Source organism: Callionymus lyra, chromosome 4 (assembly GCF_982586985.1).
Source record: "Callionymus lyra chromosome 4, fCalLyr1.hap1.1, whole genome shotgun sequence".
Classification (NCBI taxonomy): Eukaryota; Metazoa; Chordata; class Actinopteri; order Syngnathiformes; family Callionymidae; genus Callionymus; species Callionymus lyra.
Window position 1 is genome coordinate 5,465,807 of NC_141821.1, and position 14,471 is coordinate 5,480,277.

Here is a 14,471-nt window from a genome sequence, read left to right on the forward strand (position 1 = left end):
TTTTGAATCCACGGTGGACTCGTCTTTTCTCATGCAAATGTCTCTGCCTGGCTTTAGTTTTAATTAGTCTCATTTAGTTTCATGAAATCCTTCGGTCTGTGGGCGAGCGGAGGTTGACCAGGAATGGTAAACGCAAATATTTGCTCCTGCTCGGCACATATGTCGATATGTGGCCCTGGTTTTGCCGCCCCTCCTTTTGTTTTGCTTCATCTGGGTTGTTCTGTGATGATGGAGACTGTGTGGGTGGCCTGTGCGGAACAGACCCCGCTCTCATCTCATCCACTCTCCGCCAGGATTATCTGTCGTTCTCCTCGTCATCTCTCTCTCGGTGGGAAAGTGGATTCCGCTATCCAACACAAATCCAACGCGGCTCAGTGTTCGCTGCTCGCGTTCCTGTGCTTTATGAACAGCAGGAATTACTGGCGGTTAAAATGTTTCGCTCACCATCCAGCGGTTGAGAATTTGTGTGGCCCCTTGTGATGTCTGAGTAACACTGTGAAAGTATGAATATATACGTCGAAAATAATACAATCACTTAATTTAAAACAGTATTTATACTAAAAGTGCAACATAATTCATACAAAGAAATCCGATAAATTCAATGAATAATTCAGGATGAGTATCCTTACTAATATTTTTTAAATTGTCATTTGTTTTTATTATTTTAACTTTATTTTTATCCCTACTTCCTCTCAACACATGGCTCTTAAGCAGCGTTGGGAAACTTAACTTACAGTTGCTGTTGTGAGGGGCCGTAAAGCAAAGATAAAAAGCCTAAAGTATAAAGTTAAGTAATAACATCAAGTATTATGTATTTTCTATAACTCTTATTTAGGAAAAATCTGATACGAACCAGGGCCGGGTCTAGACAGGCATGTATGATGGGGCAGCCACAAATCTTGAGGGGGCATTGTGCTGTTACTTACTTACTTACATGTAAGTTTGAGGGGGCACAACATTTATTTGAGGGGGCCAGGCCCCCTCTTGCCCCTGCCTAGACCCGGCCCTGATACGAATGCTTAAACTTTATCCTTTTCAAGGGTCAATGAATACTCACTAAAGCACGACAGGCCAAAAAAGAAAATCACTTTAGACTTGTATAGTCATTAATAATATACTGTACATAAATACAAAATACAATTGTCAGTTTCTAAATAATAATAATACATTCTCAGATCCTTTTATTCTTTATTGGCCTCCAGGGTCAGAGGTCACCAACCTTTTAAAAACCATTGACAGGAAGAAGTTATATAAAACAGTTGAAGGAAGGCTTTTCGATCCGTGTCAACCTACTGTAGAAGATTCTTCTGTTGGAAAAGAAAATCTCAGGATCTTTTAAAATTTGAAAGTAAAAGAAACAGACAAATGGTGTTTTAAAATGCCAAGTCATGGTAAACAATTAGATATCTTGGATTTGTTTCTCTGCTCCACCTGCAGTATCTTCCAGATCGCTCAGATCCTCACTCTTCCTTCTAAAAGAAACACTTTTTTTTCCAGTTTGCTCGTTCCTGTGAAGGAAAAACACATTTTCTCTTTCTTTTTGATTGAATTTCTGTAGCACAGCTCCGGTTTAAAATCTATTTACTGGTTGTTCTTTACTATACATTTAATATTGTAAGTGTAAGTACTAGTTATTTGTAAAGTGCCTTTCTAGACCAGGGTCACAAACTGCTTGAACAACGAAAATCAAATTAAATATTGCACGGTTTAATAAACATGTTTAACTCACGAGTTCCTCTCTAAGTTGACAGAAGAATGAGTAAAATGCAGCGACACAAGGAGGCTAAATGGGAACGTATGAGGATGTAGAAGTCACTGATGGCCCTTTATTTAAACTCCCTCCTGCACTCCTGCGGTTCTTCCTCCACCTGTACGGGGAACGTCTTCCTCGGAAAGTCCTGGGAATGAAAAGTCTTTGAGAAACATGCAAAAAAGAAAAAAAGCAGCTATTCCATATCCTCCCAATGATTCTCCACGTTGAGATCGGTAGATCCGGCAGGAAAACCAAACCGTCCTGAATAAATGACGAGGCAAATAAGTGAGCGCAGGACAGGTAATGGAGGTCAGGAAGCAAAGGGTGGGAACGGAACAGTCAAACCAAGCCATGTAAAGACAAGTCAATAATTAAAGAAGCTATTCATAATTCATTCCCGCTCTTTGTGAATTCCCAACGAGATTGAAGGTAGTAGCTCGACCGGCAGGTTCCGAAGCCGGGACCAGGCGGCGGTTACGCTTCATTTTAAAGTGAGGAGACAGAACTTTAGAGTGGAGATGTTAGTGGACGAGCACATGTACGGTCAAAGGGAGGCTGCCGAGGGATTCTCAGGGTCAGGGACTTCAAGTCAATTTGGAAAAAAAACCATCTGAAGCTTCTGCAGGTGTTTGGAGTTTTACTCCTGGACAGAAAAGAAGATGAGAAAATATATATTCAGACGATACTTCAGAATATATAGCGGTAGATTTTAGTGAAGGTTCAGATTATATCCATCCATAAGACTCACGACGAAATGGCTGGTTTAGCAATAAATAAAACCATCACTGTGGTAAATGTTTAACATCTTATAGACTCTTAAACTGTTTGAAGAAACGTCTTGAATGTTCAAAAGTAATCTTCTACAGTGAAGGTTTTAAGGCCGAGATGACAACTCGATCAGGTCAACGGAAAGTGAGAACATTGAAGTCAACGGTTGATTTAATTAAAACCATATATTTGACATTATACGTAAGAAATATTCCCAGAATTTCAGCTAACATTGTCGTTGATTTTAAGGGGTGGAATGATGTATAGAAGACCTGCACTTTAAATCAAAAGAAGTGCAAATTTAATACAGATTTGTTGATATTAAATGTGTATCATTTGTTGATATCATTTTTTTCTTCCCACATATTGGAAATTTGAGTTGTCCCAGCAGATGCCTGACAGAAAAAAATATTAAACATACAGTACACACACTTATTTAAACACAACAACAAAAACATTGATAAATATGAATAAATATAAGCAATAAACAGTAGAAGAATACAAGTGCAACACAGTCCAGAAGTGGAGGTTAAAAACAAAAGATAAAACTATAAAATTGATTCCAAAAAATGAATAGAACTTTGATTGAACATTTGCAGGAAAAAAACATGTTTGTTTTGTTAAATATCCTTCAAACTGCGACCCAGTCTTGACAAGAATTTAAATCTGGTGGGTTAGGTTTGAGACACCTGAGTCAGAAAGAATACTGCTGTGTTGATGAAGCTTCATGAAACAGCTGATGATGTATCATGATACAGTGTCTTCCTTTTGAAAGTTAACATGTGGCTCTGATCCATTAATTCAACCAAACCTGTAATTGTTTTCAAACTCAGAGTGACATTTGATGGCCATTCGAAATGAAGGCACTGTATCGTGAAACATCATCAGCTGTTTCATGAAGCTTCATCAACACATCACTAAGCAGTACATTTGCTGCTGGCTAATCAATATTGAAGGCTGGTAAAATTAGAAAATGATTGAATTTGACTTAATAAAACAAATATTCAGTAAGAGATTCAGTGCTTTTAAGTAAGTAATTAAGTAAGTAATTTTTATTTGTATAGCGCTTTTCCAGACCAGGGTCACAAAGCGCTTAAACAATCAAAACAATACTCAATGAAGTATATATTTTAAAGATCAAGATAAAACTGATAACACAACAGGAGTTCCAGAAAATCAAGGAAAAGCCGGAACAAACAAAAACATATTAAGATGTTTCTTAAAGGAGTCAAGTCAAAGGTTCATTTTCTTTGAAGGGAAAATAAAATAATTTTGACAAGAGGTTGAAGCTTGAAATAACGTCTTCTTGACCGTCTGGTATTTTCCATAATAGGAAAGCGAAGAAAGAAGTGAGATAAGAGCCTCAGACTCCCTTCACTTATATTGTTTTGATGAATACGACCAGCCAGAGGACACATTTCTCATGTTTCTAATGACTTTGCTTTTTTTTTTTATTCTCTTGACTTTTCATCAGCTGTAATTGCACAGTGAAGATTCATCTCTGAGAGCAAAGTGGTTGAGAACCAAGGCTCCCTTTTCAGCCAGAAAATAAAAACTATCATAGTAGGGCTGCACGATATATGGAAAAAATATTGAAAGCGCGATATTGGCACGTGTGAGATAGATATCGAAAACATGTGCGATAATTTATATATTTTTTATTGTATAAATCAAGTATTTCTTAAATGCGCACTTTGACCAATCAGTGTCACGTTCTGTGAAGTTGTCAATTTGTACTTCTATGTCTCGTTGTCGTTTACGTCTCCGTCCGACTGTGAACTGTGCGGCGCAGCTTCTAGACTCGGTTGCTATGGTGACACGTCTTGCCGGCACGCTGACTTAGCTCAGTATATACACAGAAGTATTACTAACTTTTGATCTAGTCAAACACTAGTGACTCGTCTCTTTCAACCTCCTTTGGTAAAGCAACATATTGTAAGAACTTTTCATCTCGTCTCAGTTGTTTTCTTATAAGATTGTGAACTTCCAAACAAACCTGTCCGTCTTCACCGTATGCTAACGAGCTAAGTTGTTAGCGTCAGATCATCTATAAAGTGTTACGTGTGCGTGTACAAGGAGGTTGGTTTTAAGGTGGGATGCAAGTCCCGCGAAACTGAGCGTTATAAGTGATATTTTTCTTCGATCATGCACCGAAGGTAAATATCGCATAGTTTTCCTTCTCTAAACCCCCCCGACCTCCCCTACAGTACTTGCGCGTGCACGCGCCTACATTTTTAGATGAAAGGAAAAAATATCTATTGCAATTCAAGACACCAATATCGAATATCGCACTTTTTTTTTTTTTCCAATATCGTGCAACCCTAGATCATAGTCTTGATGACGACCCTATGGCAGAACTAGGGCGTAAGATTCCTCAGTTAGAGCTGAACTGGCCGACAGAACCTTTGATAATCAGATGTAACTTAAAGCCCATCGATAACTTGCAAACAATCAGAGACGGTCGTCTTCTCAAGATGCTCGACGGTATATTTATTTAAAAAAAAACAATGAGACAGTCCAATGACGAAGCCATTATAGTTTCTTCTCTAGCAGGCTGAAATCTGGGGGGAAAAATAGGATGTTCATTTCAAAAATAAGATAATTGTGACAAACTGGCACCAACATCTGACTCCAACTTCAGCTCAGTCAATTTAAGCATTCCGCGGAAAATCCATCTGCATGTTAGAAGCTGCTATAGCAGAAACAAGATGCGCGCCCAGGCGTACAAAACAAACCGCTTTGCCAAATAATTCCATTTCGGCCAATTTTCTTTTCAAGAAATGTTTTAAAGGAAAGCGTCCCACCAGCTGTGAGAACTCACTCTCCAAAGACATTCTCCAACTTATTTTCTGACGACTACAACGTTAACCAGTGGATACAAGCTGGAGAAATGAAAAACGACATTAGAAAAGTGGTTTTTGAGTGCTGTGTCGTAATAACTGGACATGAAACTAATATCTTGATAAAGCTGCCAGGGATGTTTGACTGTAGCCACTACAAGTTAAATCATTTAATTAAATTAGTTAATAATAATTAAATCATGTTTTTTGCTGTAATAGCCTGTAATTACTGATAAAATTAAAATCAACAGTGATTTCGTATTTTTTCTTTGCAGTTACTTTGTGTGTATTTGTGATGAGTGTGTAGACAGTATCTATATTGTTCTGGTGCAGACGACAGGTTGTTAATATCCAACAGGTTGGACAGATTGATCAGAAAGGCTTGGCTCTGTGGTTGGCATGAAGCTGGACTCACTGGTGACAGTTGCTGAGAGGAGATCATTGAACAAACTACTGTCCATCATGGATGATGACAGTCATCCTCTGAACACTGTCATCAGTGAGCAGAGAAACAGAATGAGTGCACGAATGTTCCTTCCCAGGTGCAAAACAAATAGACTCAGGGACTCATTCATTCCTCGGGCTATTAAATTGTACAATTCTGAGTTCGGGGGCAGGAGTGGAGTAAAAGTATCTGGATGTTCTGTTCTATGTTAGTCTTTGTATCCTTTGTCTTTGTTATTTTTCTTTGATCTATGTTCTTTATCTTTATCTTTACACTTAGATTGTATCATCTTGTTCTCTTTATTCATCTTTGTTCTTGTTCTTATTTTATTTTTTGTGAAAAATTGCTGTATTTGCTGTGGCTATTGGAAAAAAACTATTTCCTGAAGGAGACCTCCTGAGGGATCAATAAAGTTCTACCTTACCTTACCTTACCTTATCTCCTTTAGTTTGTTAATAATTTAGTTTATTGCATGAATGTATGTTATAGTATAATTAATCATTTGTATCTAAACAAGGAGCTCGAAAAGCGCTATATAAATAAATATTACTTACTTACTTACTTACAATTAACAATATTATCCCACATTACGTGTCAAAGTGTTGATTTCTAAATGTAATTAATATTGTCTAAGTTAAGACAATTTTCGACTGATTCCATAAATGTTATAGGCAGGGAAATGTGCTTCAAAAGAGCCACACCTAGAATAGTTTTTTTCACCAGCCACCACTGTTGTTAATGTGTAGTGCTGAAGTATTCCGTTTTTTTGGGACCATTTACCAACTGTGAGAAGAGAGTGACATCTAGTGGACTCTGAGAACAAGGCTTCATGAAACAATCACTACTTAAAGGGGCTGCCCAGATAAATAATAAAGAATAAATAATAAATAAAGAATCTTGTTTTGTTCAGTATATATATTTGTGCACATGTTCCTCGACTCTTCACCCCTTTCGTATCTTACTTGCTCAAACTTTGTAAAAAAAAAAAGAATATCCTGCTGTGTGTCATGTTGGTACAACAGAAGTATTCTAGGAAGATATCCAAGTGGCCTTTTGGTACATTGTTTGAATTTAAAGCAGAATAGTGTTTGATGCATTGCCCTGTATTTCAGACCATTTTCAACCTTTGCTTCTGCAATCCAGGGTGATTTACAATAAGACTGGAAGCTACAAGGACAAATGTGTTTTCTGTGCCAGATGGACTTTTTGTGACTGATTTTACGTCGTCACTTTAACCTTCATGTATATTTTGATTTAATTTCATTATATGCAAGTATGCATTAAACATGAAAGTATTACTTCTTGAAGTATTGAACCCTGTTATCAAGATTGAATATACAATTGGGACAAATGTTTTCAAAAGTGTTAATTTTACTGGAGGCATCTGCTAAAATCATTCTTATCAAATATGTATTTTATATGCTTTGCAACTCACTGGAGTTGGACCTATTAAAATTTTAAGGGGGTCTTCTGACTCCAGTTGTGCCCCCTTACAATTGATGATTTTCAATCTATTTATCTAAAGCGTTAAGACATTCATTTTAAACATGGATGACCATAAGGTAATTCTTCCCAGATCACAACTCATACACATTTTTCAAGTCATAACTGTTGTTTGTTTGAGAAATTACCTCCTTAAAGTGATAGTCAACCAAAATTCAAAGTCACTCATGTAGAATCCCAACCCTTAGTTGACACGAGGGTGTCATGTCGACCAAGGTTTGGGATTATTTTCAGAGTAATCTGTTCTTTTTAGAGTTATAGAAAAAAATGTTTGTTCATTTTAATGTGGATCTCAGTTATCTTCGTCTTCATCTTCGTCCAAAAAGACACTTAAAAACATTCAACTGCTCGTCTGTAACGTCCCTCTTGTATTGAAGCCCCGACGTGAAGAATTGTTGTGGAAAATATTGTAATAAATCCATATTTTAAGCTTGTTTGTGGCAAATGTTTAAAGAATAACCAGTGATTATGAACCGGAAACACTGCAGGTAAATATGGCGAGCGCTTCCAGGAGAATGACGCTATATTACCAGAGTAATTCTGGTCTATATAAGCTTGTTATTCTTTATACGTCTGGCACTAAGGAGCTTAAAACAAAGACTCTTGTTACATTAAAATGAACGAACATTTTTGTCTACAACTCAACTAAAAGGAACTAATTTCTCTGAAAATAATCTTAGTCAACATGAGTACAAAATGAGTGAAGTTTGAGTGAACAACCCTTTAACTATAGTTTGTGTTATTCTTTGCAAATGTGTAATTTATGTGTCCTTGTAGCTTCTCACTGATCTAGGTGCTGGTTATCCAGAAGGTTTAAGAGGAATTCAACTGGACTCTGTAGAATTTCAGGAATACCACGAAATCTCTTGAATCAGAATGGAAATGTCTTCCCAATATTCAACACAGTCCAGGTGTAGGTTGAGCTTTGGAACCTTCTGGATACTGTACATGTGGACACAGCAGCTGCCAGAAATCCAATAAAGTCACATAGAGTCAATACCGATGAGTCAACACCGTGTGCGATTCAAAGGCTTAACCACCTTCTGATCCTTTCTTTGTAGCCGTCCTGTTTGACTTTTGTCGCTTCTCTGCGCTACTTTTACACACTCTGGCTCTGGTCCACAGGGGAGCGTCAGGAGTGGATGGCAACTCTTCAGATGGCGATGCGCCCCCCCGCCTGCAGTTCCCAGAAGCGCTCCGACAGCCTCCTCAGCCGTGCCTCCACAAACAAGTGTGGCTTGTTGGAGCTCCGTGGTTACAAAGGCAGAGTGCTGGTGTCCCTGGCGGGAAGTAAAGTCAGGCTCTGCAAATCAGAACAGGTACCGTCGTTGCCGTCGAGACTTCGCCGCTACAGCGCGACTGCTCCCCGTTACAAAAGCGAGAGAGATAAACGTGGCTTACCCGAGGCAGATGAGACGAAGATAAAGATCATTGTGGAAGTGACAAAGGCCTTTGTGAATATTTAGCAGAAAGCCTTCAGAATCTACCTTGAGAAAAAAAACGTATTTTAATGATAATAATAATACATTTATGATGCAGTCTCTGCTTTTTGTCTGTTAAAGTAGAACAAACTGATGAAGATTTTTTAATGTAGCGACTGGAGCTCAGCACCAAAAAACACATTAATTGAATCTGAGACCCTTTCTTGTAGTTGTGATTGAAAAACTGACATCCGGGATTTCAACTTTAGCTAGAAGGTGCAGCAGATCTCTTCTTTTTACTTCTTAGAGTCACGTCTTCTTACCAACTCAACTTTTTTAAATTGTACTTACCAAGTTTACCAAGGTGGATTTACAGGTCAAATGCTACCAGGATGAGAATCAGTTCCTCTAATTCAGATACTATGATCTTAAGTCTGTAAATGGTGGAAGATTAAGTATCTTCTGGTCTTTTTCCCAGAGAAAGGGAAATAATTCCGGCAAAAGGCTTCCCGATTGTCCGGTGATTCTAGAGTCTTCCTGTTTTACTTCAAACAATGGTTATCAAGTAGTATTTCATGATTATGAAACATGTAACTATAGAAAATAAAACATGCAAAAAAGATTGTTTCAGTGGGTATAAGCTACTGATGTGAGAATTAAAAGAGACACTTCACCCCAAAATCATTTCTACTCACCCTTATAGCAACTAAGCGTTGAGTTTTCAATACTACACGGACGTTACAGCAGTAGTATGGAGGTATTTGGAGGTTTTTAAGTTTCTTTTTGGACAAAGTTGAAGAACAGATTACTCTGAAAATTATCCCAAACCTTAGTTAACATGAGGGTGAGTAGAAAATGAGTGACGTTTAAATATCTTCAAGTGATTTTGGCCATTTTAAAGCAAATCATTAAACATGTCTGGAAATCAACGTTAAGACTTTCGGTAATGACCGAAATTACAGGATTGAGGAAACGAGTAACACATTTTCTCCACAGGGTTTTCTGGGGCTCGGTAATTTTGAGAGAGTTTGTAAAGCTGCTGCACGTCCATGTTAGAAGAAACGAATTGATTTAGGTTGATAACCTCATTAGCATCACTAGGTATGGCGTAAGAGGTGAGTCCAACTGGGAGGAAACCACGGGGCCGACCCAGGGCACGTTGGACAGTATGTGTTTCTGCTTGGCCTGGGGACAGTTCTGGGTTTTCCTGGAAGAGGGAGGTCTGGGCCACTTTGCTACTGTGAGACTCGACCTTGGATAAGACTGATGATGGAGTTTTGTCATTATATGACATGTCAGTTTCTAGCCGAGCTCTCAAAGACTACAATTCGTGTTTTGATTTCAGTTTTACAACTGTGTTTTGAGGGATAAATCTATCTCATTAGATGTCACTGTCTTCTTTATAATCCATTGCTATGAGCGACTATTATATTAAAATCTCACATGAGTTTTTAACTGAGGGCGCCACCTACTGAGCTTTAAAAAAAACAGGACTACGCTTCATCAACCCACCACTACTGTACATGTTGAGAATTAATCCGATTGTTTACTTAAACTTGAGGGGCTCAAAAGAGATATATTTAACTGCTAAAATATTTGACTTAAGGGAAGCAACTTGTGACCTTGTTTCATGGAGTTTGTATGTTCTCTTTGTGTTGTGTGGGTTTACTCCGGGCACTCCGGTTTCCTCCCACAGTCCAAAAACATACGCAGGTTGATAGAAAACTTGGGGAAATCGGCCGTAGGTATGAATGTGTGTGTGAATGGTTGTGTCTTTGTGTGCCCTGCTACCAACTGGCATACTGTCCAGGGTGTCCCCCGCCTCTCGCCTAATGAAACCGGGATAGACTCCAGCCCCTCCCACCACACTAATATGGGATTAAGCGCCAAAGAAAATGAATAAATGAATATTTAATATCAATATTTCATATTGAATATGACTGAAATACCTCCTTTTTTCCTGTTACCAACTGTGAGCAGAGAGTGACAACAGTTGAGATTAAAATAACAATCAAGAATCCCTGTGTCAAATGTGGATTCTATACTACGGTGTACATTTTAGGACATCGTCAGGGATAATACTAACGTCCTCAGACAAACCTCCGTCAGACTTAACGGCCTCCGGCTTTAAAACAAAACAACATAAGATCAATATTTTTATTTATCTCCATGGAGAAATATACAATTTAAGCAGCACAATTTACAAAAAAAACACGTAAAAAAAAAAAGAATTTAAAAGCAAGAATACAAACTAATTCTGGGAATTTCATTGTCAGGTCTCAGACTGAACGGTCTCAGACTAACCTCCGTCAGATCGAACTTTCTCAGGCTTCAAAATAAAAGTCAGAAAAATCAGATAGCATCTGGAAAAAATAAATGAACCATTTAAGAATTGAAGAAAACCAGAAATACATGTGACGTCACCAGACTCAACAACGGTGGCGCGATTTGACAGGTTTAACATTAATAATAAATGTTATTTAAAAGCGCCTTTCAAGAAACCAAAGGTCGCTTCACAATAAAATAGCATAATACATTTAAAACACAAACTACAATCAACTTACCTTACTTATATCCAAAGCAAATGTATATATTTTTTTAAATCAAATCTCGCCACGGTAGTTTAAATTTAGTGATGTAACGTGTATTTCCGGATTCCGGTTTAAATAGTTAAGTTTTTTCCGGATGCTATCTGATTTTGTTTAGTCTATTTTCTTTTCGCATGAATCTCTGGTTTCATTCGAAGTGAAATTTTATGTTTATTTTTCTTTCTAGATGCTATCAGATGTGGTTTTATCTTTTAACTTTTATTTTGAAGCCTGAGAAACTTCGATGTGACGGAGTTTTGTCTGAGGCCGTTTAGTCTGACGGATGTTTTTCTGAAGCCGTTTCAGACCTGACCATGTCCTAAAATGTACACCGTCCTATAGATATCCTTTCATCCATTGATGTAATTTCCCAGAGGTTGTACCAAAAAAAAAAAAAAGCATCTTGATGCCCAAATCATTATGATAAACTATGGAGAACTTTTTCAGCGTCGCAGACAATGGAACAGACCCTGGGTATTCTTAAGAGACATCGGTTCCCACCGGTGTTTCATATTCAACCACGAGACACAAACCAGGTCCTTTCGTACCTGAATCGCAGCTCAGAGTGCTTTGGAATACAAGGGATTGCACCAGAGAATGGCTCGTCCCCGCAGACACGGAGCATCACAGCGGGAGCCGGGATGGTTGATGTGGCTGACAGCGGGGAGGAGGAGCAGCCTCGGGCAGAGCGGCAAAGCGAAGCCTTTAAGTGCTCCCCATTCAAGTCCTGCATTCATCTGCGTTCAACAAATATTATTATTGTTCTAGAATTTGTACAATTGTAGTAAAACAAGTGCAGCATAAGCTATGATTGCATTTGTATTCACATCGAGTCCTAAGGGCCACCATTTGGTAAACAAGACCTAACCAGGTTTAATCTGGAGCCGTAATACACATTTTCTCTCATTATTTTCATCATTTTTCTCAGTTTTCACTTGTACCAAGCGAGAGAGATTTCGGGAAGTTCAATCTCCTTTGACAAATGATAAGAGGGCGCAAAGGGAGGAAGAAGCCCCCTCGAAAAATTCATACTGGTTCTACTCAAATGAATACCAATTTCGAAACATGTTCCATTAGAATGATTCTTGGAGTTTCAGCTCCTTTTGAGCCTTGAAAGGATCTTAATACACCTGCATTTAGGTAGCTATGAGGAGCTGCTCACCTGCAGTTAATGCAAAACTCTGCAGCGAGAATTCTGAGCCGCTCTAATAGGAGAACTCACATTTCCCCCGATCCTTAAAACTGCATTGGCTGCATTGTTGTTGTTTCCTAAAACCTGGATGAGGCCGTCTATTTAAGCAGATAGATCGACCGGTGTACAGACAGCTTTGCCGCAGATGTTGCCCCAATTTGCCAGTCGATCTCACGCTTGATTCTTCCCTCACTTGTGAACAATTCCCCACTCGGGGCTGGATCTCATTCAACAACAACGTCGGCGACTATATTTGTTGCTCATTGATAGTCGTCGACATTTGGTCGTTCAGTGAATGAAGTTTATTTTCGTTGTTGCGGATATTCCTACGTATGTCCTAAACCGAGTATACATGCATGTGGAAGCACTTGGAGAGGTGTGCGACGGCGTCTGGCGAAGAGGAAATCTTCACTAACCGAAGGGTGTTGAAATAAAGAAGAGCTTATGTAATTGCTTATCTCAGACGAGAGCTTCTCCGTCACACACGACTCTCTTGATTCTTATTTGATGTCGCTACCATTAAGCTGTGATAGTCCTATTTCAGGGACTCAGCACTCCGCCTACTCTTGTCCTACCAGTGCGATATCCTATCTCTGATGGAGACGATACCTCGCTGAAGTGATGCCATTTCTTTAAGTGGCTCACATATTTGAGAATGCTACAGGCACTTCCCTCCTTTTCATCCCTATTCGGCTCTCATTTAGTTCCCCTCACGCTTGTAGTTTTCTTGTTTGCCTTTCATTATTTTCTTCATTAGCGTGAACAAACATCTTTGCTAGAACTCTCTTTCGGGTATCGCTTCATGTCAGCACATTTCCACTTCCTTGATGTGAGACGAAGGGATGGAACTTGAGGGGGAGTGAGGGAATCAGATGGAGGGAGCAAATTAATTGTGTAATTTCGGCTCACGAGCTAAATCCCAGGCGTGAATGCAGGAGCAGGGGCAGCACGCTCCGAGTCGGGATGACAACATGGCGATAATAAGAGAATGGAAGGAGATTCGGAGGAGATGCGCGAGTGAGGAACATGACTGGTACTGTTGAAGAGAGGGAGAGGTTGATGAAGAGCACCAGGGAACTAGAGCGTCGCCATGTTCAAGATCACTGAAGTGGACTATTTAATCTAACATGATGAACGAGCTGTTGGAAACATCACCCTCAACGCTCGTCCTTTTTTACCTCACAGGCCATAAGCTCCGCGATGAGGCTGGTTTTCAGGTCATTAAAACACAGAGGTGAGCCAGAAGTGGTGACCAGTTCTGACCCATGCTGGTGTGTTTAGGTTATCGTTCATTATGTCGACCTTTGCTAAGATTTCTGTGATAGTATGACATGATAAATTTTGTAGATATGGTTGTCTGAAGCACTGCATTATGGGATACCAATGGTGTCAAACTAAATCACATTATGCCCCCCAACATATTGTAGTAGGTTGATTTGCAGGCGGAAAAAAAATGTATAAGTGATAGTTATTTATAAAGTGTCTTTCTAGACAATGGTCATAATGCGCTTGAACAATCAACAGCAATACACAGTTAAAAATACATAGAAATTTAAAATCTCTAAAAAGCCAAGACAACATAGAGACAAACAGCAGCAACAAAAAGGAAAAAGCACAAATAGGTCTTGAGATGTTTCTTGAAGGAGTCAGTAGATCATCAAACACAGATGTTTCTTGAAGGAGTCAGTAGATCATCAAACACAGATGTTTCTTGAAGGAGTCAATAGATCATCAAACACAGATGTTTCTTGAAGGAGTCAGTAGATCATCAAACACAGATGTTTCTTGAAGGAGTCAATAGATCATCAAACACAGATGTTTCTTGAAGGAGTCAGTAGATCATCAAACACAGATGTTACTTGAAGGAGTCAGTAGATCATCAAACACAGATGTTTCTTGAAGGAGTCAGTAGATCATCAAACACAGATGTTTCTTGAAGGAGTCAATAGATCATCAAACAC

General features: G+C 38.9%; 1 protein-coding gene across 1 annotated transcript in view; it reads left to right on the plus strand.

Annotated features, from left to right (window-relative positions):
- Nucleotides 1-14,471, plus strand: part of arap2 (ArfGAP with RhoGAP domain, ankyrin repeat and PH domain 2) — a 151,509-nt gene that overhangs the window by 38,515 nt on the left and 98,523 nt on the right. Inside the window, exon 9 of the mRNA XM_087788548.1 lies at nt 8,435-8,628. Within this exon, the coding sequence (XP_087644674.1) occupies nt 8,435-8,628 (194 nt within the window). The remainder of the gene's footprint in view (nt 1-8,434; nt 8,629-14,471) is intronic.